Source organism: Mobula hypostoma, chromosome 3 (assembly GCF_963921235.1).
Source record: "Mobula hypostoma chromosome 3, sMobHyp1.1, whole genome shotgun sequence".
Taxonomy (NCBI): domain Eukaryota; kingdom Metazoa; phylum Chordata; class Chondrichthyes; order Myliobatiformes; family Myliobatidae; genus Mobula; species Mobula hypostoma.
The window spans coordinates 218,660,114-218,687,956 of NC_086099.1; the positions used below are offsets into that span (position 1 = coordinate 218,660,114).

The following is a 27,843-nucleotide window of genomic DNA, read 5'->3' on the forward strand; positions in this document are numbered from 1 at the left end:
TGCGTGGTATTTGAGCTTTCATAAAATAAATTTTTATATATCTACACCTACTATTAAATAAAAGGTGACCATTATTGTTAGAAGAAGTTGGCTTTAAACTGGCCGATTTTGAAATCAGTTGCATAGGAATATCCTGAATCTCTTGTTTTGGAGTGGACCAGCCTAATTTTCCAAATGAGTCCAGTAATTTGAAGGTGCTGGGAAAGGGTGTTCAACATGGAGATAATCTTGCAGCAGTAGTTGATAACAACTAGAAAGCGAATATGATGAGGCAAAAGAATACAGCTGGTCTCAAGACTGGTGGAATTAGAGATCAGTCTGGGTGGTGCCTGAGAGTTCAGGTTAACTGTCCAAGGCTATATTTTGTCATTTTTACCTGTTATTCATGTTTTCCCTGCAAAGAGGCTTGGAAAGAGTTAAAATTTCATTGCAGAGTAACCTGTTAAACACACAACTCTCCTTCAGAAGCAAGCATTCAACTTTCTGGATAAAATGGCTATAGGACATAGACAGTAGAATTAGCAAGTATTGAACACAGGTATTTAGATAATAGATTTTCTTCTGATCTTTCACCCTCTATGAAGATGATACAGTTGGGCATGATGTCAGTAGATGAGGAATTTCATGGCTATTTTCCTCTCAGTTATTGAACCATACGCAATAATTATAGCTGGAAATTCTAAGGCAAATCTACTGTAATAACTCAAAGATAGGCATACTTGGAGAAATGGTATACATCCTCGAACAACTATTCAGGTTTTCTGACCAGCTTTTGCTGAAGGTGTGCAAAGCAGAAGAACCCCATTTCAAATCTACATATATTTCAATTCAAATTCATTATGAGACATGTTAGCAAAACTTTAGCACACAACAAAAAAAAAGATAATGTAATGAAATCTTAAGAAGGTTACTTAAGCTGCAATTCTCAATAGCGCAAAAAAAATGTCATGGAGGTAGTTTCGACCAACATGAAACTTTTGAGGAAGATCACCTGCTGTTAATCCCATTGATTTAATAAATAAGAACTTTCATTGATTTCCATAATGGATGAGTGCTGCACTTCAATTTTGATAACATTTGTCTGTTTTAAATCTTGCCCAGTGCTTAAGTGATTCAGAAAAAAAATGCCAAGGAGTATAATACCAGGTGTCCTCCAATATCACATGGTTTCCACTTTATCAATTACCTTTCCTTTTGTTTATTTCTCTTCTTTCTTACATTTGTTTCATTTCCCAGTTCTGATTAAGTCATTAAACTCAAAATATCAACTCTGTTCCTCTGCTCACTGATGTGCCTGACCTGATGAGTATTTTCAGCATTTTCTGTTTTATTTCAGATTTTCAGCATTGCAGTATTTTGAGTTTGGATGCCAGAGCAGTGGGTAGCAAAGTTAAGTTGGGGAGAGTGTTAAGCAGGTTGCCTTTTCATTTTCATCTGTGCTGATCATCACCAAGACCAATTTCACTCACATGACTTTATCTTCCAAACAGTGAAGACAAAATACTCTCCAAGTAACTGCAAGTGCACTTGCTGTAACTATATAGATACATAATCAAATTCCTCTGTCAGCTGTTTAATGTCAATACGAGGAAATCTGCAGATGCTGGAAATTCAAGCAACAAACACAAAATGCTAGTGGAACGCAGCAGGCCAGACAACATCCATAGGAAGAAGCACAGTCGACGTTTTGGGCCGAGATCCTTCATCAGGACCAACTGAAAGAAGAGATAGTAAGAGATTTGAAAGTGGGAGGGGGAGGGGGAGATCCGAAATGATAGGAGAAGACAGGAGGGGGAGGGATAGAGCTAAGAGCTGGAAAGTTGATTGGCAAAAGGGATAAAAGACTGGGGAAGGGAGAGGATCATGGGATGGGAGGCCTAGGGAGAAAGAAGGGGGGAGGGGAGAACCAGAGGAAGATGGAGAGCAGGCAAGGAGTTATTGTGAGAGGGACAGAGAGAGAAAAAAAGGAAAAAATAAAAAATAATAAATAAAAAGGGATGGGGTAAGAACAGGAGGAGGGGCATTAACAGAAGTTAGAGAAGTCAATGTTCATGCCACCAGGTTAGAGGCTACCCAGACGGAATATAAGGTGTTGTTCCTCCAACCTGAGTGTGGCTTCATCTTGACAGTAGAGGAGGCTGTGGATCGACACATCAGAATGGGAGTGGGACGTGGAATTAAAATGTGTGGCCACTGGGAGATCCTGCTTTCTCCGGCAGACAGAGCGTAGGTGTTCAGTGAAACGGTTTCCCAGTCTGCGTCGGGTCTCACCAATATATAGAAAGCCACACCGGGAGCACCGGACACAGTATATCACCCCAGCCAACTCACAGGTGAAGTGTCGCCTCACCTGGAAGGACTGTCTGGGGCCCTGAATGGTGGTGAGAGAGGAAGTGTAGGCACGTGTAGCACTTGTTCCGCTTACAAGGATAAGTGCCGGGAGGGAGATCGGTGGGAAGGGATGGGGAGGGGGGGAACCAATGGACAAGGGATCCGCGAAGGGAATGATCCCTGTGGAAAGCAGAAGTGGGGGGGGGGGTGGAAGGAGGGAAAGATGTGCTTGGTGGTGGGTCCTGTTGGAGGTGGCGGAAGTTACGGAGAATTATATGTTGGACCCGGAGGCTAGTGGGGTGGTTAGAGGGGACAAGGGGAACCATATCCCTAGTGGGGTGGCGGGAGGATGAGGTGAGAGCAGATGTGCATGAAATGGGAGAGATGCATTTGAGAGCAGAGTTGATGGTGGATGAAGGGAAGCCCCTTTCTTTAAAAAAGGAAGATATCTCCTTCGTCCTGAAATGAAAGGCCTTATCCTGAGAGCAGATGTGGCGGAGACGGAGGAATTGCGAGAGGGGGATGGCATTTTTTCAAGAGACAGGGTGGGAAGAGGAATAGTCCAGGTAGCTGTGAGAGTCAGTAGGCTTATAGTAGACATTAGTAGATAAGCTGTCTTCAGAGATAGAGGCAGAAAGATCAAGAAAGGGGAGGGAGGTGTCGGAAATGGACCAGATAAATTTGAGGGCAGGGTGAAAGTTGGAGGCAAAGTTAATGAAGTCAACGAGCTCAGCATGCATGCAGGAAGCAGCGCCAATGCAGTCGTCGACGGGGGGGGCGGGTACCAGTATAGGCTTGGAACATGGACTGTTCCACAAAGCCAACAAGGCAGGCATAGCTGGGACCCATATGGGTGCCCATGGCTACACCTTTAGTTTGGAGGAAGTGGGAGGAGCCAAAGGAGAAATTATTAAGAGTAAGGATTAATTCCGCTAGACGGAGGACAGTGGTGATAGAGGGGAACTGGTTAGGCCTGGAATCCAAAAAGAAGCGGAGAGCTTTGAGACCTTCCTGGTGGGGGATGGAGGTATATAGGGACTGGACATCCATGGTGAAAATAAGGCGGTAGGGGCCAGGGAACTTAAAATCATTGAAAAAATCCAGAGCATGAGAAGTGTCACGAACATAGGTGGGAAGCCATTGAACAAGGGGGGATAAAACAGTGTCGAGGTATGCAGAAATGAGTTCGGTGGGGCAGGAGCAAGCTGAGACAATGGGTCCACCTGGACAGGCAGGTTTGTGAATCTTGGGTAGGAGGTAGAAACAGGAAGTGCGGGGTGTGGGAACTATGAGGTTGGTGGCAGTAGATGGAAGATCCCCAGAGCTGATAAGGTTGGTGATGGTGTGAGAGACAATGGCCTGGTGCTCCTTGGTGGGGTTTAATGTCAAAGTTGGTCTGATCAAAATACTAACACATATTATATTATTTTTCCTTCTTTAATTGAATCTGCATTTTCGATGTGTTTTCTCTGTCAAGGCTTGTCAAAGATAATTAAAATGGAAATGCTGCCAGCATTGTGGAATTAAGAGTAATGGGAATTTAATGCATTTCACTAACTGTTTACAGCTGACATCAGTTAATTCTTCATGAGACAGCTCTATGCTTAGTTACAGACTTCTTAGTCTAGACATTGAATGGCATTTTGTTTCTCATCACAGAGCTTGCTAAGTATATTGGCACAAATTACCAAGCAATGGTGACCCCTGTGTCATAGCACACATAAAATTGTACGATCTAAGATTAATGCCTAGCTATCTGGTTTCAATATGGCCTGACAGATGTCCTCAGAGTTTGTCAAAAAAACAGTAATATAAATTGCCTGTTAATATTATTTGTTATATTAGCCCAAGTCCTGAACTTTTAGATTTCAACTGCTTTATATAACTGTAAAACATAAAGACAAATTGTAAACTGTTGTGTCAGCCACTTAATTATTGGTAGTTTGATTAACACTACCACTGATGTAAATACTCTGCTAATTAACCATGAAAAGCCCAAAGTTACGATGATTCTTTTGTCTCAATAATACCATATGTATGTAAGTGGACAACTGAATAGGTACACTGATTTTTTTTCTCCTCATTTGTCAGAGGGAAAATTATATTTATATAATAGATCAAATGTGAAGTGCTTTACTTGGAAGTTTCTTTAAGAGAACTAATCATGTGATGATAATTATATTGTCCTGAGTCAACAAAATACAACCACCTTGGCTGTAAACCTCCTGTACATATAATGTAGCCTTGATGGATTTAATTTGCATTGATGTGTATATTTGATATGTACAATATTACCCTAAATAACTTTCAACATGCCTGGATCCTCACAAAAATATATGAACATCATACTAGTTGACAAGGTTGATAGCAAACCATACAGTATCCTTCATAGGCTTTGGTATCACAATTACAGATGGGTTGGTAGTACATCACAGTGAATCAAAACACAGCAGAAAGGCATCTAGTGCTTTGGACAGCATTGAGGTCACAACCACAAAGCACACCACCAGACAGTGAATAAGAAGGTAATGTGGAGTGGCCTCTATTGCAGGGAGGGTATTAGCAATACAGGCCAGCAAGCGTAGATGGAGAGAGCTTATGATGAGTTCTATTTACATATGAAAAGGAAAGATGGGGGCAATGACACCAAAAGCCCACTGTGGTTTCAATAATGTTTCTGAACCATTCATAAGATCTGATTACATTGTTCAGTATACAATTATTTGTTCATCTTACATTTGACACGAGGTACTGGGTAGCAATATACAAGAAATCATAATTGAATGAGGTTAGAGAGTTTTGTTTAGTGTTTCATAGTGATACAGCACAGATATAGGGCCTTCAACCCACTCAGCCTTGCCGACCAAAGTGCCTTCCTGAGATAATCCCATTCGTCTGCACTTGGCCCACATCCCTCTAAACCTTTGCTCATGAGTCTGTCCAAATGTTTTTTAAAGGTTGCAATTGTACCTGCCTCCACCACTGCAGTAGTAGTGTAGTTCTAATAAAATCTACCCCTGTAATAGTTTTGCAACTAGTATAGTTCTCCATATACCCATCACAGGGTACACGGTAAAGTTCAAATTCAGCAGAAATCCTAAAAATCAGTATTAAACCTAGGACACTGGAGCTGTGAGGTAGCAATGTTCACCTACCATCTTGAAGTGCTTCAACAGGTTGGTCTTGTCATGCATCAACCCCAGAATCCCAGACGAGCTTAACCCATTGCATGCCAACTGATCTGGAAGGTTAGATCTCAGAGAATTCAAATGGAGCTAGCAAGGTGGATTCAAAACTGGTTCGATGATAGGAAGCAAAGGGTGATGGACAAAGGTGGATTCTCCAAATGTTGGCTTCTGACTCATCGGGTACCCCAGGGGTCAGTGTTGGGACCTCTGTTATTCATTATTTAGACAAATGATTTGGATATGAATGTACATGGCATTATGAGTAAGTTTGATGATACTAAATTAAGAGGTCACGTTAAAAGTGAAACAGTCAGCAATGAATTGCAGAGATCCTGATCAATTAGGGAGATGGGCTAAGGAATGGCAAATGGATTTCAATCCAAGTAAATGTGAGGTGATACATTTTGGACAGTCAGACCAGGGTAGGATATATGTGGTGAACGCAGGACATAGATGAATATCATGGAACAGATGGGAGCCAGGAGTACAAGTGCACAGTTCGCTGAAAGTGACTGTGCAAGTAGACAGGAAGGTGAAGGAGGTATTTGGCATGTTTGCATTCTTCAGTCAGGGCACTGACTAATGAAGAAGAGACATTATGCTGTAGTTTTTTGTCAATTGTGAGGCGGCACTTGGAGTATTAAGAACAGTTTGGTTACCCTGTTACAGGAAAGACATTGTCAAACTAGAGAGACAACAGAACAAAGGAGCAAAATTAGGCGATTCAGCCCATGGAGTCCACTCTGCCAGATCCCATTCAACCCCATACACCTTCCTTCTTACTGTATCCTTTGATGACCAAGCCAATCAGAAATCTATCAACTTCTGCTTTGATTATACCCACAAACTTCGCCTCCACCGCACTGTGTGGCAGAGATTCACCATTCTTTGGCTAAAACAAAATTCCTCTTTACCTCTGTTCTAAAAGGTTGCCCCTCAATTTTGAGGCTGTGGCCTCTAGTTCTGGATACTCCCACCAGAGGAAATATCCTCTCCACATCTACCTTACTGAGTCTTTTCAACATTCGGTAGGTATCAATGAGATCCCTACAGCCTGACTAGTGTCTTATAAAGTTTCAGCATTATCTCTATCTCAAATAACGATGAGTCGGAGTACAGGAAGGAGAAAGAGAGAATATTGACATGGTGTTATAACAACATTTCTTTCATGTCAGCAAAACATGAGCTGGTCATTGACTGCTGTAAGGGGTAGGTGCACATGTTCCAGTTTATGCTGAGGTTGATAGGGTGGAGAGCTTCAAGTTCCTTGAACATCACAATAGCTTCAGAAACAGGATTATTACAACTATCTTATATGACATGAAATTTGTTGTTTTACAGTCAGTACAGGATAAAGACATAGAATTATTGTAAATAGTGCAAAAGAAATTAACAATGTCTGTGGACTGTTAAGAAATCTAATGACAGGGAAAGAAGCTGTTCCAGAGTCATTGAATGTTGGTCTTCTGTACCCTTTTTTGATGCTAGCAATGAGAAGAGGGTGTGTCCTGTCCAACCACATAGACAACATGGCCAAGAAAGCTCATCAGTGCCTCCACTTCCTCAAGAGGCTAAACAACTTTTGGTATGTTCCTTTTGCCCTCACCAAATTTTATCAATGCATCCTACCCAGATGCATCACTGCTTGGTATAGCAACTGCTCTGCCCATGACACAAGAGTTGGGGACACAGCTCAGTACATTTTGGAAACCAGCTTCTCTTCCATGGACTTGGTCGACTATTCATATTCCCTCAGTAAAGCAGCTGGCAGAATCAAAGATCCCACCCACCCCACACATTCTCTCTTCTCCTCTGCCCTATCAGCAGAAGATACCAAAGCCTGAAAAAATGTACCAACAGGCTGAAGGATAGCTTCTAATCCATTATTATAAAACTGTTGAACTGTTTGTTTTAGTACGATAAGATGGACTCTTGACTCTTGAATCTACATCATTACAACCTTGCACCCTATTGCCTACATGCACTGTAGAAACATAGAAAACCTAGAGCATAATACAGGGCCATCGGCCCACAAAGTTGTGCCGAACATGTCCCAAACTTAGAAATTACTCGGCTTATGTTGAAGTTACTAGGCTTATGTTTATCAAGACCCTGATAACAGAGGATTGGTTGCGGATTTTGAAGTTGGTTAACTCTTCTTCGATCTGTGCCAGTCACTCTTTAATTCATCATTACTATTTGACAAAGGAGAGACTGTCTAAAATGTTTCCTAATGTTGATAGTCAGTGTGGTAGATGTAAAACCAAGACAGCTACATTGACACATATGTTTTGGTCGTGTTCTGTATTGAAACATTTTTGGAAATCTATTTTCTCTACAATTTCTAAAGTTTTAAAGATTAACCTACAACCTAATAAATTGACAGTTTTGTTTGGTATAATCCCTCAATCCTCCTTCAGATTTTTGTTTAAATGGATTTGAGTTGGTGGATTGATGTTTTTCTTTTATGGAAGCTTGTATGATGTATAGCTCTGGGGTTGTGCTCCCAATGGGTTTTTTTTTTCGTTTTTCTTTTAGTTAGTAGGGGTTTCTTTCAAAAAAAAATTCTTAACCCTTTATTTTTTCTTCTTATTATTAATACATTGCTTAGCTTTGCTAATCAGTCATTAGCTAATTTAATTCTTCGTTGTACATATTGAGATATTGACTTGATTACCTTAATGTATTTTTGTTGATCTTTAAGAACAATTAATAAAAAAGATTTTAAAAATGAAATGAAAAAAAAATTCCTAAGCTTATACACAGCCCTCTATTTTTCTAAGCTCAATGTACCTATCCAAAAGTCTCATAAAAGACGCTATCGTATTCACCTCCACCACCGTTGCCGGCAGCCCATTCCACGCACTCACAACTCTCTGCGTAAAAAACTTACCCCTGATATCTCCTCTGTACCTATTCCCCAGCACCTTAAACCTGTGTCCTCTTGTGGCAACCATTTCAGCCCTGGGAAAAAGCCTGACTATCCACACAATCAATGCCTCTCATCATCTTATACACCTCTATCAGGTCACCTCTCATCCTCCGTCACTCCAAGGAGAAAAGGCCGAGTTCACTCAACCCGTTTTCATAAGGCATGCTCCCCAATCCAGGCAACATCCTTGTAAATCTCCTCTGCACCCTTTCTATGGCTTCCACAAACTTCCTGTGGTGAGGCGACCAGAACTGAGCACAGTACTCCAAGCGGGGTCTGACCAGGATCCTATACAGCTGCAACATTACCTCTCGGCTCCTAAATTCAATTCCACGATTGATGAAGGCCAATACACTGTATGCCTTCTTAACCACATACTCAACCTGCGCAGCTGCTTTGAGAGTCCTTCTTCTGACAGCCCTCCACACTATCCACAACACCTCCAACCTTTGCGTCATCAGCAAACTTGCTAACCCATCCCTCCACTGCCTCATCCAGGTCATTTATAAAAATCACGAACAGTAAGGGTCCCAGAACAGATCCCTGAGGCACACCACTGGTCACCGACCTCCATGCAGAATATGACCTGTCTACAACCACTCTTTACCTTCTGTGGGCAAGCCAGTTCTAGATCCACAAAGCAATGTCCCCTTGGATCCCATGCTTCCTTACTTTCTCAATAAGCCTTGCCTGGGTATCTTATCAAATGCCTTGCTGAAATCTATATACACTACTTCTACTGCTCTTCCTTCATCAATGTGTTTAGTCACATCCTCAAAAAATTCAATCAGGCTCGTAAGGCACAACCTGCCCTTGACAAAGCCATGCTGACTATTCCTAATCATATTATACGTCTCCAAATGTTCATAAGTCCTGCCTCTCAGGATCTTCTCCATCAACTTACCAACCACTGAAGTAAGACTCACTGGTCTATAATTTCCTGGGCTATCTCGACTCCCTTTCTTGAATAAAGGAACAATATCCGCAACCCTCCAATCCTCCGGAACCTCTCCCGTCCCCATTGATGATGCAAAGATCATCGCCAGAGGCTCAGCAATCCCCTCCCTCACCTCCCACAGAAGCCTGGGGTACATCTCATCCGGTCCCGGCGACTTATCCAACTTGATGCTTTCTAAAAGCTAGAGCACATCCCCTTTCTTAATATATACATGCTCAAGCTTTTCAATCCACTGCAAGTCATCACCACAATCACCAAGATCCTTTTCCGTAGTGAATACTGAAGCAAAGTATTCATTAAGTACCTCTGCTATCTCCTCTGGTTCCGTACACACTTTCCTACTGTCACACTTGGCAGGTCCTATTCTTTCACATCTTATCCTCTTGCTCTTCACATACTTGTAGAATGCCTTGGGGTTTTCCTTAATCCTGCCTGCCAAGGCCTTCTCATGGCCCCTTCTGGCTCTCCTAGTTTCCTTCTTAAGCTCCTTCCTGTTAGCCTTATAAAAATCTTCTGGATCTCTAACATAACCTAGCTCCCTGAACCTTTTGTAAGCTTTTCTTTTCTTCTTGACTAGATTTATTACAGCCTTTGTACACCACAGTTCCTGTACCCTACCATAATTTCCCTGTCTCATTGGAACATACCTGTGCAGAAATCCACACAAATATCCCCTGAACATTTGCCAAATTTCTTCTGTACTTTTCCCTGAGAACATCTGTCCCCAATTTAAGCTTCCAATTTCCTGCCTGATAGCCTCATAATTCCCCTTACTCCAATTAAACACTTCTCTAACTTGTCTGTTCCTATCTATTTCCAATGCTATTGTAAAGGAGATAGAATTATTATCACTATCTCTAAAATGCTCTCCCACTGAGAGATCCGACACCTGACCAAGTTAATTTCCCAATACCAAATCAAATACAGTCTCTCCTCTTGTAGGCTTATTTACATACTGTGTCAAGAAACCTTCCTGAACACACCTAACAAGCTCCACTCCATCTAAACCCCTTGCTCTAGGGAGATGCCAATCGATATTTGGGAAATTAAAATCTCCCATCATGACAACTCTGTTATTATTACACCTTTCCAGGATCTGTTTCCCTATCTGCTCAATATCCCTGTTACTATTGGGTGGCCTATAAAAAACACCCAGTAAAGTTATTGACCCTTTCCTGTTTCTAACCTCCACCCACAGAAACTCCGTAGACAATCCCTCCATGACGTCAACCTTTTCTGCAGCCGTGACACTATCTCTTATCAACAGTGCCACGCCCCCACCTCTTTTGCCTCCCTCCCTGTCCTTTCTGAAACATCTAAAACCCGGCACTTGAAGTAACCATTCCTGTCCCTGAGCCATCCAAGTCTCTGTAATGGCCACCATATCGTAGTTTCAAGTACTGATCCATGCTCTAAGTTCATCTGCTGTGTTCACAATACTGGTTTTAAAATAGACACATCTCAAACGGTCCGTCTGAGCTCATCCTTTCTCTATCACATGCCTATCCTCCCTCACACACCGTCTCTAAGCTTTCTCTATTTGTGAGCCAACCACCTCTTCCCCAGTCTCTTCAGTTCGGTTCCCACCCCCCAACAATTCTAGTTTAAACTCTCCCCAGTAGCCTTAGCAAACCTCCCCGCCAGGATATTGGTCCCCCTGAGATTCAAGTGCAACCCGTCCTTTTTTTATAAGTCACACATGCCCCAAAAGCGGTCCCAATGATCCAGAAATCTGAATCCCTGCCCCTTGCTCCAATCCCTCAGCCACGCATTTATCCTCCACCTCATTCTGTTCCTATACTCACTGTCACGCGGCACAGGCAGTAATCCCAAGATCACTACCTTTGCAGTCCAGCTTCTCAACTTCCTTCCTAACTCCCTGTAGTCTGCTTTCAGGACCTCTTCCCTTTTCCTACCTATGTCATTTGTACCAATATGTACCACGACCTCTGACTGTTCTCCCTCCCACTGAAGGATATCGCGGACGCGATCTGTACTTTCTCTGTAACTAAGAGTTTATCCTGCATTCTGTTATTGTTTTACCTTGTAGTACCTTAATGCACTGTTGTGATGATTTGATCTGTATATAAGGTATGCTAGATAGTTTTTTTCTCTGTATCTCGGTACGTGACAATAATAAACCAATTTACTTCATGAGCTGCACCAAAATCCAACCTTAATGCTCCCTATCTGAGAGCTTCAGCAACATTACAAGACTACAATTAGAAGTCTACATCTGAGAGAAATACAAGAATGAAAATTGGTGGATCTTCATGTATTATAGTTGACCTCCACTCTTTCATACAGCCCATTACTGATATACAGAATAAACCTAGGTTGTGAATGTTCAACTCAATCCTGTTGGTATCCAACAAGTATTTCATAGTATCATTCATTAATAATCAGCTTACAATATTTTTGTTCAATTACTAAACTGTCTCTCGATTGCTGCAAGTTTTGGTTACTATGAAAATGCATGTGCAGAAAAAGCAGCTATCCTTTACAATTTATAGATCATGTTGTACTTAATTTATCTAATTTTGTCCATGAGTTAGGGGCCAAATTATAATTATCTATCTTTTGTAGCTTAAAAATTATTCTTCTGATGTCAGTGTACAGTTGGCATGAAATTCCCTATCTGCTCTGTAAAGTAGCAACAAATGGTGGCTAGGGCATCGAAAAACCTATATGTGAAATAGTAACAGGATTTTTCTCATCTTACCCAAGAATTGTCCAGCTTAGTTTAAACCAGCATGGATTGTTCATATCTGCTCTGCTGTTATTATATATTTCAAAATAACAGATACCTATCTCATAGATATTAGTTACATTTAAAGAGAAGGTACAAGTGCTGAAAACCCAAAGCATGAAATGATAGAAATGCTCTGAAGGTCTTAATGAGATACTAAACTTTCCTTACAAGATCAACCCTGATCTTTTCAAGATCAACTTTTTGTGTTTATCCAGCAGTTTAGAAAGTAATAACTGGACTCACAAAATGAATGAAAAATAGTGAATACCTAGCCACTGATTCCTTTTTAAATTTTCTTCACTAACTTTCTTTTCATGGTATCATTGCAATTACATTGGATCTAATAATGCAGTTAATATTACCTTCACTTAATTCTCATCATGCAAATTTATATCTAAGGAATTTAGAATAATTTTCATCAGTTAAGGCACTTAGAAGAAAAAAATCCTTCTTTAAAAGTCACACTAGCTGAAAATCTCAATGCAAACAGATTGATCCTGATTTTCAATGCACAGGAAAATAAAATTCACAGTAGCAGATCATATCAATGGGCTGATTTATTGCCAATGTTCATTTATAATGTGTTAACTATAGACCAGTCTTCCTGAGCATGTATTTCATGCGTAAACCAATCACTTCCATTATCCTGAGCTGACTGCACTTTGAAAACTGTTGATGCAGATTTTTTAAAAAAATGCTTGAAATCAGAAATTTAAAAATAGGAAAACAAAGCAAGTTAATTCACATCTAAGGGCAAGTTAACTATACTCCAGTAGTGTGTGTGCCTGTATGATTGGGAATACTTCAATAACATGATGCTATTTTGTAATCAGCCACAGAACAAAGTGGGAAAATGCATTTAATCATGAACCATTAACAAACAGAATATAAAATTATTTAAAAATGGAATTAAAAAAGCAATTGTATGCATTGTATGGTAAACAAAACAGGACTGGAGCAGCAAATGGTCTTTTTAACCACTGAAATAATCCATTAAAACAACTATAAATTGAAAACTCAGAAAATATCACTGATTGAGTAACTTTTTTACAGGCTAAGTTGTTCTTCATCTGCCCATTGAAAATTAGTAGTTGGTGGCTCAATACTGTAGTCTCTGGGAGCTCCTGATTTCAGTGGTAGGTTTTTGTGGAATATCACAAATCAAGGTCAGCTACTTCCACAGAAGGAAATAAACAAGAATGGAGAGAACTAGATTTCCAAGAAACAGTGCAATCCCCAAGCTGTTTACTTATTGGCTCAAGAAGGACCAAGGAGATTTAGGAGCAAATCAATTGAAGCCTATTCATCTTCACTGCTACTGCTCGTGAACAGTTAAAGGAGACCAGAGAAGAAAAACTTAACCTAATATTTTATTTACAGGCACAGAGTGGCATCCGTTGTGGCTTACTGCTAACAAAATATCATTGTGTATATTACATGATTGCACGTTCTTTATGACACTGAACAATTGTTTCTTTTGTTAACTACCATAAATTTCGAGATTATACTGAAATGGCTAATACAAAACTGGCAACATAAATAACCCACATTTGTAGTTAATGTCATTTGGAATGAATTTTCAACAAGAAAATTCTATGAAACATAGATGACATTGTTATGAAAACAGGTATAATTTAAATGAAACAAATGCATAAGTAACTTTCAGAACCTGACCATCCATATCACCAATAAAGCCCATAGCAGTAAATAAAAGCTATGAATCTAAATCTTACAACTGGTTCAAATTACTATTGCCATAAATTAAATGTACATCTTTTTTTTTTTGCTTCCATTTATCTGTTGCACATCTAACTTCCTTTTACAATTCAGCTTATTTCCCCAATCTGCAAAGGATGAGAGTATAAATAGTAATACTGGGTTACAAATGATAAGATTTTATCAAAGAAAAAAGGCAAATGTTGTAAACTTTGACAAATAATAAGACAATCTAATCACCTGCTCCACCTTTCAAATTCAATGCCAATACCATTATCAAATACCTCATAAACATCTTAGAAAACATATATCAGAAACTTTAACAGCCACATAAATATTGTGGGAACAAGAGCTGATTAGAGGTTGAGTAGCCTATGAAAAGTAAATCACTTTGTAGTCCCCAAATATTTCCTTTATTGATAGTAGTCTGTGGCTGCAGTATGGAACAAATACAAAATGCATTATCCTGCTAAGACTTCTTCAATTCACCTACCAAACTAACAATTACCATAATCAAAATAGAAAATGGCAGCAAGCAAATGGCAATGCCACCACCTACAAGATTCCCTCTAAGTCAAACAGCTTACTGACTTGAAAGTGTATCACAACTCTTGTTGGGTCGGAATTCTGGAGATCCCTGGCTATAGTACATTCTCTAGAAAATCTGCAGCAGTTCAAGAGGGCTTCTGAAGACGATCAGGTAATGGGCAATAAGTGTTGGCCCTATCACCCGATTCTGAGAAAGAGTAAACAGAGAAGTACTGGGTGTGGATTTAAGTAAATAGCTCTTTTATTGTACAGGTGCATTCTTTAGTGCGAACATTTTCTATGATTAAACTGTGTGATATCTCAAACGTTTTATCTCTTTTATCTAACAAATTTTGCCAAACAGGTTATCAGAACTTCCAGGTTGTATACTAAATGTTTCAGGATTATTTCTCTTTGCTGGAAATTAGTAGAATAATCAGGGGTGCAGTGCTAGCCAGAGCACATCCGGCACCTCTTTAAGAAAAAAGCTGAAATAAATAAGCTAATTAATTAGGTGCCGACCAGGGTGATTTAAGTATCTCAGAAACTGCTGATCTCCTGGGATTTTTACGCACAACAGACTCTGGAGTTTACAAAGAATGGTGCCAAAAACAAAAAAAATCCAGTGAGTGGGTGTTCTGTGAGCGAAAACATCTTGTTAAATCCACTCGCTGGATGTCTTTTTTGTTTTTGGCACCATTCTTTGTAAACTCCAGAGTCTGTTGTGCGTAAAAATCCCAGGAGATCAGCAGTTTCTGAGATACTTAAATCACCCTGGTCGGCACCTAATTAATTAGCTTATTTATTTCAGCTTTTTTCTTAAAGAGGTGCCGGACGTGCTCCGGCTAGCACTACACCCCTGAGAATAATCAATGACAAGCTGTCATTGTAGTTTATATTGTGACTTTTAGCTGAAGGGTAGTACAGCACACGCTTTTACTTTCGAGTGCAGTCATACCAATCAGTCTTCAATATATGCAATGGTATAAAGGCCAATACATTCTACTAACCAACACAATTTTATGAAAATTGTACAATAGCGTTTTAAGGTAATGGCAACATTCTCGGAAATTTTAACCAGAATCTGCCAATCTTTTATGTTGAAAAGGCATTAACTACTCACCTCCCAATTTCTTAATTGCAAAAGTGAAATACCTCAAAAAATGACAAATTTCTTTCCTTTCCACTGGTCAACATCTCATAAAAAAATGTACAATTTTTGTAACATTAGTTTTTTTGAACAAAATCACCAAAACTGGATTCAAACTGAAATAATACAGACAACAACAAATAAATATACAAATAGAAGGAATTTAAGTCAAGAAAATTTCACCTTTTAGATCTGGAAGAGGGCATAAGAGTGTAGGATTGAAGAGACAATTTCTGTCGCATTGAAGGAACAACAATAAAATATGGTTAAAAAGAACCACAGCTTTTAAAAATTATGTCAGTATGCATATTTCCATTTTTAAACTTATAATTTAGAGAAACCATGTTTTTAACTCTACTTCCCATGACCATAATGTGGAAAATTTACTGTAAAATAAAACTAACTTGAGTAATCGTTTCTCTTTGCAAAGTAGGCACAAGGCAAATCAGATAAAGATGGTGAATATTAGCCCAACAGCTATTTAAAATAAAGACAACTGTTACCTGTCAGTACAGAAACATATTCGTACAATAAACCACAGTTGCTACTATAGTCTGATGTTGAGCTTAAGCAGATTCCAAACATTTTGGAAGGAAACACACTTTGAATCTAATAGCACGTCTTATTTTACAGTTCAGAGAACTGGTACGCAGATAATTGTGCCTGATTATCTGGGTCCTTTGTTGATTTTAATGATTAGGAAATCAGGCACATGACTAATTATTTGATCAATCCTGCTGTGAAAAATTTTATGCTGAAAGCATTGAAACATATAGTCTTGTCCAAAGAACCAAACAGTTATAATGGTTATGCAATAGATAGCAGATTGCTGTAAAATATGCAGGAAGTAGCTAACACCATTTTGTTATAAATGGACTTGCTGTAAACATAATTGAATATAAAACAAGTTAAATCCAAACAGATGTTTTTCCATCTCCAGATTTGCTGCTGGAGCTGTCTTTTTCTGAACCAGGTTTAGGCTTAGCTCCTTGTTTCTCATGGGCAGCATTGACACGGTTCTGCTCTGCCACAGTACCTCCTGATGCTGGGCTGCTGGTCCTGGACTTCTGTGCATTTTCTTGCATGTTATAACCCTGAAAGGCAATGTCCAACTGTTCCTGGGCAACTTTCAGGTGTTTGTGGAGCCTGGCCAAGTCAGGTGGAATGTTATCATCTGGACTAGTGGACTGATGATCTCGAGCTACATTAGTTAAACGTGGTTCCTGAGCCACAACACCATTGGGAACCTTGGTGGACTTGTCTGATTTGACTACCAGATTGTACCCTGGTGGTGATGATGGAATGTTCCGAGGGTAGTGGTAAGGAAAAGGTCGATTGTTGTTCTGGCTCTGCCGTTTGCTACGAATGACATCTCTGATGGTTCCAAAGCCCAGATGAAGCATCTCACAGATATTAAGAATCAAACAAAGACAACTGACAACATACATTACAATGAGGAAGACTGTCTTCTCTGTAGGTCGGGAGACAAAACAGTCCACTGTATGAGGACAAGGATTTCTAGTGCAGACATACGATGGATTAACTTCAAATCCATACAGTAAATATTGTCCCATTAAGAAACCTACCTCAAACATTGCCCTGAAAATTAACTGGAAAACATACATTTTCATCAAACCTTCTTGCAAGATACGTCGTCTCCCATCATGTTTTTGATCATTTCGAGCCTCTTTTTTCTCACTTCCTGTTTCTTCATAGATCATTGGCTCTTCCTCATCTTCATCCTCCGTATGTTCTGGATTTCGGTGGACTTGCCACCTTATGGTTGGTATTTTCTTCTTTTTGAAGAACCTGTTCCTTTCTTCTTCTTCAGTGGATCTGGCGATTCTATGGATAGCATAACCCAGATACATCACAGACGGAGTTGATATCATGATGATCTGGAAAACCCAGAATCTCACATGGGAAAGAGGTGCAAATGCATCATAGCAGACATTCTCGCAACCAGGCTGTTTGGTGTTGCAGACAAATTTACTCTGTTCATCAGAATAAATGGACTCCCCTCCAACTGCAGTCAGCACAATGCGGAATATAATCAGCACTGTCAGCCATACTTTGCCAACAAAGGTAGAATGGTTGTGTATTTCTTCAAGAAGACGTGTTAAAAAGGCCCAGCTCATATTTGTCATAAGGGCTTCTCATCTAATAGCTGTAAGAAAACAAAAATAAAATAGATTGATCAAACTGCATAGTTGCAAGTGAGAGATAATTGTAAACATGAATTTGTAAACTTAAATCCCAAAGTGCAAGGAAGCAGTACATTTCCATTCATTGAGCATAAATATCTTTCATATCTTTAGAATGTCACAAGAAAAATTATTAAGCCAATGGGTTGCTTTTGAGGGAAAGATAACATTGTTAAATAGGAATATAACACAATATCATTAGACATAGGAGCAAAATTAGGCCATTCCATCCAATGGGTCTGCTCTGCCATTTGATCATGGCTGATGCATTTCCTTTTCAACCCATTCTCCTGCATCTCCCCACAACAGGGCAGGAGGCAAATAGTAGGAATAAAGGAAGCCTTTTCTGGTTGGCTGCTGGTGACTAATGGTGTTCCACAGTAACCTGTGTTGAGACAGCTTCTTGTTACGTTATATGTCAATGACTTAGATGATGGAATCGATGGCTTTGTGGCTAAGTTTACAGACGATACGAAGGTGAGTGGAGGGGCAAGTAGCTTTGAGGAAGTAGAGAGGCTACAGAAGGATTTAGAGAGATTTGGATACCGAGTAAAGAAGTGGCAGATGGGATACAGTGTCAGGAAGAGTATGGAAAAATAAAAGCATAGACTATTCGTGGAATGGGGAGAACATTCAATAATCTGAGGTGCAAAGGGACTTGGTTGCCTTTGTGCAAGATTCCCAGAAGGTTAATTTATAGATTGAGTCGGTTGTGAGAAAGGCAAATGTGATGTTAGCATTCATTTCAAGAGGACAGAACATAAAAGCAAGGATGTAAACTGAGGCTTTATAAAGCACTAGTGAAGCCTCACCAATGAGGTTTTGGGACCCCTATCTTAGAAAAGGTGTGCTAACATTGGAGAGACATTTCTCCTCATTTCCACTCTAACCTCCAACCACTTTTCTGAATGTAGCCCCCCTGGCCAGCCTCAGGGTCTCTCGGCTCGCTGTTGTCTAGGGAAACAGCCCTCGACCCCGCCAAACTGGGGAATCGTTTGTGTGGATGCTGTGTGATGTACCCCATCTCGGCCAAATAACAGACAATACACCAGATATGATTAAATGATTTACAGTTTATAGATATTACTGGAACTATATAATTAATAGAGAATAAAATATAAAAGGAAAATAAAAGGCGCTACACTTATCAAAATTCAATCTCTTCGTGCACAAACAGTTGGAGCTCAGGACCCTTCTTCTTCACAATGCGACCCCTCGGACCACCTCAACCGGTCGCCTGGGACCAACAACGGTGGTTGACCAGACGCTCCACACGAGTCCGTCTCCGTCTCCTCTCCTCGGGGTCTGACCCTGTTAGTGGACTCACAGCACCTGGTCCATCCTCTGTCTCTCCCTCCCGCCTTCTCCTCCAAACCCCCCCCCCCCGCGCATACGATATCTTACAGACACACCAAAACATAACAACTATCCCAATTGGTTCGTAACATCTTCTTATCAGTAACGTGATTCAAACAAACTGCTAGCGGGAGGACTTTCTCAGCCTTTAACATAACAAAGAAGCCATTTTAATTAGACTACGCAGTAACATAAAAAAAAACCCTCACATGAGGTTGTGCCCTCTGGTCTGAGATACATCCTCTCTACATCCACTTATCAAGGCCTTACAACATTCGATAGGTTTCAATGAGGTTACCCCTCATTCTTCTGAATTCCAGTGAGCAGAGGCCCAAGCCATCAAATGTTCCTTATATAACAAGCCTTTCAATCCCGGAACCATTTTCGTGAACCTCCTTTGAACCCTCTCCGATATCAGCACATCCTTTCTTAAATAGGGGGTCCAAAACTGAACACAATACTCCCAAGTGAGGCTTCAACAGTGCCTTATAAAGTCTGAACATTACATCTTTGTTTTTATATTCTAGTCCTCTTGAAACAAATGCTAACAATGCATTTGCCTTCCTCACCACTGACTCAACCTGCAAGCTAACCCTTAGGGAACCCTGCACAAGATCTCCCAAGTCCCTCTGCATCTTGGATTTTGAAATTTCTCCCCATTTAGAAAATAGCCCACACTTTTATTTCTTCTTCCAAAGTGCATGACCATTCATTTCACAACATTGTATTCCACTTTTTGTCCATTCCCCTAATCTGTCTAAATCTTTCTGCAGCCTCACTGTTTCCTCAACACTACCTGCCCTTCCACTTATCTTTGTACCTTCCACAAACTTGGTCACAAAGCCATCAATTATGTCACCCAAAAGAAATGGTCCCAACAACGCCCCTTGTAGTCACCAGCAGCCAGTCAAAAAAGGCTCCCTTTATTCCCACTCTTTGCCTCCTGCCAATCAACCAATGCTCAATCCATGCTAGTATCTTTTCTGTAACCATGGGCTCTTATCTTGCTAAGCAGCCTCAAGTGTGGCACCTTGTCAAAGGCCTTCTGATAATCCAAGTACACAATATTCACCAATTTAAACGCAAACAACAGGAATTCTGCAGATGCTGGAAATTCAAGCAACACACATCAAAGTTGCTGGTGAACGCAGCAGGCCAAGAGCATTCCAACTTACAAATCCCTTACTCACTCTTCCTTCAGTTAGTCCTGACGAAGGGTCTCGGCCTGAAACGTCGACTGCACCTCTTCCTACAGATGCTGCTTGGCCTGCTGCGTTCACCAGCAACTTTGATGTGTGTTGCTTCAATATTCACCAATTGTCGTTTGTCTATACTGCTTCTTATTTCCTCAAAAAATTCCAACAAATATGTCAGGCAAGATTTTTCCTAAAGGAAACCATGCTGACTTTGACCTATTTTGCCAAGTCCCTCCAAGTATCCAAAAAATCATCCTTAATACTCAGCTCTAATTTCTAGCAAAGCATAGCATGCAGTCAGATTGTCAGGAAGGGAAGGCAGATGATAGAACAAAGTTGCAGCCAGCGGGGTGAATATCAGTATATTAGGGATACAGAATCAAAAAGGGTAGCAAATACAGTACTCAAGTGTTATATCTCAATACACGGAGAATAAGAAATAAGATGGATGATCTTGTTGCTCCATTACAGATTGTCAGGTATGATGTTGTGGCCATCACTGAATCATGGCTGAAGAATGGTTGTAGTTGCGAGCTAAATGTCCAAGGTTACACGTTGTATCAGAGGGATAGGAAGGTAGGCAGATGGGGTGGTGTGGCTCTTCTGGTAAATAATGGCATCAAATCAGTAGAAAGATGTTGCAAGGGATCGGAAGATGTTGAATCCTTGTGGGTTGAGTTAAGAAACTGCAAGGGTAAAAGGACTCCGATGGTGGTATATACAGGCCTTCCAACAGTAGTGGGGATGTGGACCACAGATTACAACAAAAAATAGAAAGGGCGTGTCGAAAGGGCAATGTTACGATAGTCATGGGAAATTTCAACATGCAGATCATTTTGGGAAAATCAGGTTGGAAATGGATCTCAAGAGAGTGAGTTTGTTGAATGTTTACGAGATGGCTTTTTAAAGCAGTTTGCTGTTGAGCCTACTAGGGGATCAGCTACACTGGATTGGGTGTTACATAATGAACTGGAGGTGATGAGGAGCTTAAGGTCAAAGAACCCTTTGGAGCCAGTGATCACAATATGATTGAGTTCAACTTGAAATCTAATAGGGAGAAAGTAAAGTCTGATGTAGCAGTATTTCAGTGGAGTAAAGGAAATTGAAGCGGTATGAGAGAAGAGTTCGCTAAAGTAAATTGGAGGGAGATGCTGGCAGGGATAACAGAAGAGCAGCAAAGGCTTGAGTTTCTGGGGAAAATGAGGAAGGTACAGAACATATGTATTCCAAAACTTAAATGGCAAAATAGTACAACCGTGGCTGACAAAGGAAGTCAAAGCTAATGTAAAAGCAAAAGAGAGAGCATACAACAAAGCAAAAATTAGAGGGAAGACAGAGGATTGGGAAGCTTTTAAAACTCTACAGTGAGCAACTAGAAGCATTAATAAGAAGGAAAAGATGAAATATGAAAGCAAGCTAGCAAACAATATCAATATGGATAGTAAAAGCTTCTTCAAGTATGTAAAAAATAAAAGAGAAATGAGAGTGGATATAGGACCACTAGAAAATGAGGCCAGAGAAATAATAACGGGGGACAAGGAGATGGCAGATGAACTAAATGAGCATTTTGCATCATTCTTCACTGTGGAAGACCTTAACAGTGTGCCAGATGTTGAAGAATGTGTGGGAAGAGAAGTAAGTGTAGTTACTATTACAAGGTGAAGGTACTCAAAAAGCTGAAAGACCTAAGTCACCCAGATCAGATGAACTGCACCCCGGGGTTCTGAAAGAGGTAGCGCTAGGGATTGTGGAGGCATTAGTAATGATCTTTCAAAAATCATTGGACTCTGACATGGTACCAGAGGACTGGAAAATTGCAAAGGTCAAAATTGCAAAAGAGGAAGGCAGCAAAAAGGGAATTATAGACCAGTTAGTCTGACCTCAATGGTTGGGAAGATGCTGCTGTCAATTGTTAAGGATGAGGTTATGGAGTACTTGGTGACACAGGACAAAATAGGACAAAGTCAGCATGGTTTCATTGAGGGAAAATCTTTCCCAACAAACTTTAGGAATTGTTTGAGGAGATTACAGGTAGGAAAGATAAAGGGAGTGCAGTGGATGTTGTATATTTAGACTTTCAGAAGGCCTTTGACAAGGTGCCACACATCAGACTGCCTACCAAGTTAAGGGCCCATGCTATTACAGGGAAGCTACTGTCATGGTTAGAACACTGGCTGATTGGTAGGAGACAGTGAATGGGAATAAAAGGATCTTTCTGGTTGGCTGCCAGTGAGTAGTGGTGTTTCACATGAGTCGGTGTTGGGAACGCTCCTTTTTATGCTGTATATAAATGATTTAGATGATGGAATAAATGGCTTTGTTGCCAGGTTTGCAGATGGTACGAAGATTGGGGTAGGGGCAGATCGTGTTGAGGAAACGGGGAGGCTGCAGAAGGACTTAAGATTAGGGGTATGGGCAAGAGGGTGGTAAATGAAATACAACGTTGGAAGATGTATGGTCATACACTTTGGTAATAGAAATAAATGTGCAGACTATTTTCTAAACGAGGAGAAAATCCTAAAATCTGAGATGCAAAGGAACTTGGGAGTCTCTTTGTGCAGAACAACCTAAAGGTTAACTTGCAGGTAGAGCTGGTGGTGAGGAAGGCAAATGCAATGTCAGCATTCATTTCATGAGGTCTAGAATACAAGAGCAGGGAATGAATACTGAAGCTTTATAAGGCACTGGTAAGGCCTCACCTTGAGTATTGTAAAGTTTTGGGTTCCTCATCTAAGAAAAGATGTGCTGGCATTGGAGAGGGTTAAGAGAAGGTTCACAAAGACGATTCTGGGAATGAAAAGTTTATCAGATGAGGAAAGTTTGATAGCGCTGGGTCTTGACTTGCTGGAATTTAGAAGGATGAGGGGAGATCGTATTGAAACCTTTCAAATATTGAAAGGCTTAGACAAGAGTAGATGTAGAAAGGATGTTTCCCATGGTGGCAGTCTAGAACAAGAGCGTTCAGCCTCAGAATAGAGGGGTGTCTATTTAAAACAGAGATATGGAGAAATTTTTTCAGCCAGAGGGTGATGAATTTGTGGAATTCACTATCACAAGTAGCTGTGGAGGTCAGGTCGATGGGTGTATTTAAGGCAGAGCTTGATAGATTCATGCCAGGACATGGCATCAAAGGTTGCGGGGAGTGGGGCTGAGGAGGAGAAAAAGGATCAGACATGATTGTACGGCACAGCAGACTCGGCAGGCCAAATGGCCCAATTCTGCTCCTATGTCTTATGGTTTTATCTGATCACTGAGGTCAGGCTAACTGGTCTATAATTTCCTTTCTTCTACCTCCCTCTCTTTTTGAAGACTGGAGTGATATTTGCAATTTTCCAGTCCTCCATGCCAGCATCCAATGATCCTTGAAAGATCATTACTAATACCTCCACAATCTTTTCAGCTACCTCTTTCAAAACCCTGGAGTGTAGTCCACCCAGGTGACATACCTACCTTCAGACCTTACAGCTTCCAAGCACCTTTTCCTTAGTAATAGCAACTGCACTCACCTCTGCCCCCCGACACACTTGAACTTCCGGCATACAGTTAGTGTTTTCCAAAGTAAAGACTGATGCAAAATACTTATTCAGTTCATCTGCCATTTTCTTGTCTCCTACTGACTGCAATTTTTCCCTATCGTCTTCCTGACAGTCTCCTGACACTACATGCTTTTGATGCCTGTATACCAACTGCCCCAATCCTAATGCTCAGTTTCTCATCCTGCAGCCAAATTAGTTTAAACCCTCCCCAACGGTTGTAGCAAACCCACCTCAAGGATCTTGGTCCCTCTGGGGTTCACGTGTAACCCATCCCTTTTGTACATCATCATCATCATCATCATCATAATAATAATAATAATGGCTCCGTCTGTCTAAGTAGACAATGGATGTGCCCACTTGGAGCGCAGACCTGGGCGATAAATATGGAGATCCTGAGCTGCCCAGACATCAAGATCCCCCTCTTGGCCTCGTGGATGTGGTCCAAAGGAATGCGAAGCAGCACATTTGGCATCAGCTTGGCTGCAGGCGGTGCCAGGAGATGACGTGATATGACATCCAACTGCCTTAGGGGCTCCACTCCGGATTTGTGTAGGGTAGGGGTCCCCAACCTTTTTTTGCGCCACGGACCGGTTTAATATTGACAATATTCTTGCGGACCGGCCCACCGGGGATGGGGGTGTTCAAGTAGGGTTAAACTCACCTCAACATGTCTTTTACAGTTAAGGTTGCCAGCTTTCTCACTCCCAAATAAGGGACAAAAGTAGCAGTCAAATCCCGGGACGCTTGTGTTTACCCTAAGAAAGACTACCATGACCATGAAACCTTGCGCAGGCACCAGTGTGCGCATGCGCGTACGTGCCTATTTTTTTTCCCACAAATTGGTTTTGGCTTAATCTTCCCGACTACACTGTATATACATTATCTCTACTTTCTAAAGGCTGTGTATTTATCATATAATTCCTGCTTTTACTATATATTAGTGTTATTTTCAGTTTTATGTGTTATTTGGTATGATTTGATAGGTTATTTTTTGGGTCTGGGAATGCTCAAAAATTTTCCCCATATAAACTAATGGTAACTGCTTCTGCACTTTATGCCATTTCAGCACGAAAGGTTTCATAGGAGCGCTCTACCTTAGCGGGGGGGAATACAGGACAAGGGCGGTCCCGTATGGGACAAACCAATTTAGCCCAATATACGGGATGTCCCGGCAAATACGGGACAGTTGGCAACCCTATGTTCAAGTTCAACAGTGCGTGACAGGGAATAAGGAAAGGTGCAGCTGACTTGTATTGTTTCCTCACGGCCCGATAGCACATGCTTTGCAGTCCGGTGGTTGGGGACCGCTGGTGTAGGGATTACTCCTTAGCCTTCTCTTCTCCTGAAGATACCCACAAGGCAGTGGGATCCGTAACCCTGGATAGGGGCCCATACTGGGTACTGTCAGCCGGAGCCAGCTGAGCCCTCTGTACATATGGCCAGTAATATTTCCCATTATACAAGAAATGAAATTATCAATCACCGAGGCTGTTCAGGATGATGATGGAAGATGAAAAATCATTAGCTGGGACATAACGCCAATTCACTTTAAGTATTATCATAAGAACAGAGGAAATTAAACTGGGTTGGGCTATTCGGTGCTTTACGTTTCAATGAAATCAGAGTTGATCTACTTCAGATTAACTGTCCTGAATCTGCCTTGATTTACTTGATATCTAAAATTTAATCCTCTCTGTCTTGAATATGCTCAGTGATTGAGTCTCCACAGCCACTTTGGTAAGAAATTCCAAAGATTTTCTAGCTCCTAGGTGAAGAGTTTTCTTCCCACTGTTCTCCTTTATTTTGAATCAATGAACGCTGGTTCTGGATACTCCAACTAGAAGAAACATTCAATCAGTTCCACATCTAACCTGTCAAGCTCCTTAAAAATGTGTACAGTTCAGTAAGATCACCTTTCATTTCTTGAATCTCTTGGAAGTATATTCTGCTAAATCTCCTCCTGTCATTCCAGGAATTGTACTCCTTTAATCTCTCCTTCAGGGAGACTAGAACCATATACAATATGCAGGCACACCCAGCTGTGAGACACCATGCAAGGTTATTTGATGCCAAACAATTGGTTTATTGATCATTACAGAACGTCTCACTGATGCTCCTGCTCCCACTGTTCTCCCTTCCCCTTTTCATAACTGTTTCCCCTCACCTTGCTCCCTTCCCACACTCAGTCCAAAATAGAAACCCTTATCAGAATTAGGTTTATCATCACTCACATGTGTCATGAAATCGGGTTTTTTTGTGGCAGCAATACAGTACAATATATAAAATTACTGCAGTACTCTGTGTGTGTGTGTGTGTGTGTGTGTGTGTGTGTGTGTGTGTGTGTGTGTGTGTCTGTCTGTCTCCAATCTGATGGCATGAACATTGATTTCTCGATCTTCCGGTAATGCTCCCCCTCCTTCATCATTCCCAATTCCCATTTCCCTCACTCACCTTTTCTCCTTACCTGCCATCACCTCCCCTTTTCCTTTCTTCCATGGCCTTCTGTCCTATATCAGATTCCCCCTACTTCAGTTCCGTATCTCTTTCACCAATCAACTTCTCAGTTCTTTACTTCACCCCACCCCCCCCCCGACTCCAGGTTTCACCTATCACCTTGTGGTTCTTCCTCCCGTCCCCCTACTTTCTTACTCTGACCTCATCTTTTTTCCAGTCTTGATGAAGGGTCTCGGACCAAAACATCGATTGTACTCTTTTCCACAGATGCAGCCTGGCCTGCTGAGTTCCTCCAGCATTTTATGTGTATTGCAAATATATGTGCTTTACACTTTTGCACAGTGCAGTAAGTCTATAAAGTTATGAGAGATATTGATAAGGTAAATGGTGACAGTCTCTTTCCCAGTGTGGAAAAATTAAAGCGCATAGATTTAAGATGCAATTTTTTTTTCCAGAAAGTGGGAAGTGTTTAGAACATACTGCCAGGGAAATTGGAGGAAGCAGATACAAAAGGAATACTTAAGAGGCATTTAAGCAGGTATGTGAACTGGCTGGGAATTGATGTAAACCATGCACAAGCACATGGGATTAATTCAAAGCAACACCCACAAAATGCTGGAGGAACTTCAGCAGGTCAGACAGAATCTATGGAAATTAATAAACAATCGATATTTCGAGCCAAGACTCTTCTTCAAGGACCTAAGGGGAAGTACTAGGTAGGTAGGAAAGGTAAAAGGCTAGAGTGGGGAATAGAAGAGGGGAGGGGGAAGGGAGAAAAATACTGGAAGGAGAAATCAATATTCATGTCATCAGGTTGGAGGCTACCCGTATAGAATACAAGGTGCAGCCCCTCCACCCTGAGGGTGGCTTCATTGTAGCATAAGAGGAGGCTATGAACTGACATGTCAGAACAGGACTGAGAATTGGAATTAAAATGTTTGGCCACTGGGAAGCTCTGCTTTTGGTGGATGGAGTGAAGTTGCTCGATGCAGCAGTCCCCCAATTTACGAAGGGTCTCACCAATGTAGAGGAGACCGCATTGGGAGCACCGGACACAATAGACCACCCCAGCAAGTTCACAGGGGTGAAGTGTTCCCTCACCTGGAAGAACTGTTTGGGGCTCTGAATGGAGGTGAGTGGGCAGGTGTATCACTTTGGTTGCTTGCAGGGATAACTGCCTGGAGGGAGATTAGTGGGGGAGGGACGAATGAACAAGGGAATCGTGGAAGGAGCAATCCCTACGGAAAGCGGGCGGAAGGGTATGACAGAGGTAAAGATAGGTTCAGTGGTAGGATCCCTTTGGAGACGATGAAAGTTGTGGAAGATGATGTGCTGGATGCGGAGGCTGATGGAGTGATTGGTAAGGACAAGAGGAACTCTATCACTGTTAAGGCAGCAGAAAGATGGGGTGAGCACGGATGTTTGGGAAATGGAGAAGATACTGGTGAGGGCAGCATCAATAGCGGTGGAAGGGAAACTCTGTTTTTAAAGAAGGAAGGACCTCTGATGTCCTGGAAAAGAAGGCTGTATCCTGGGAACAGA

General features: G+C 41.2%; 1 protein-coding gene across 8 annotated transcripts in view; it reads right to left on the bottom strand.

Moving 5' to 3' along the window:
* Nucleotides 1–15,232: 15,232 nt before the first annotated feature.
* Nucleotides 15,233–27,843, bottom strand: part of gjc2 (gap junction protein gamma 2) — a 147,001-nt gene continuing 134,390 nt past the window's right edge. For all 8 annotated transcript variants that reach the window (XM_063044519.1, XM_063044520.1, XM_063044523.1 and 5 more), the window contains one exon: nt 15,233–17,722. In XM_063044519.1, the coding sequence (XP_062900589.1) occupies nt 16,464–17,702 (1,239 nt within the window). In that variant the 5' untranslated portion in view covers nt 17,703–17,722 and the 3' untranslated portion in view covers nt 15,233–16,463. The remainder of the gene's footprint in view (nt 17,723–27,843) is intronic.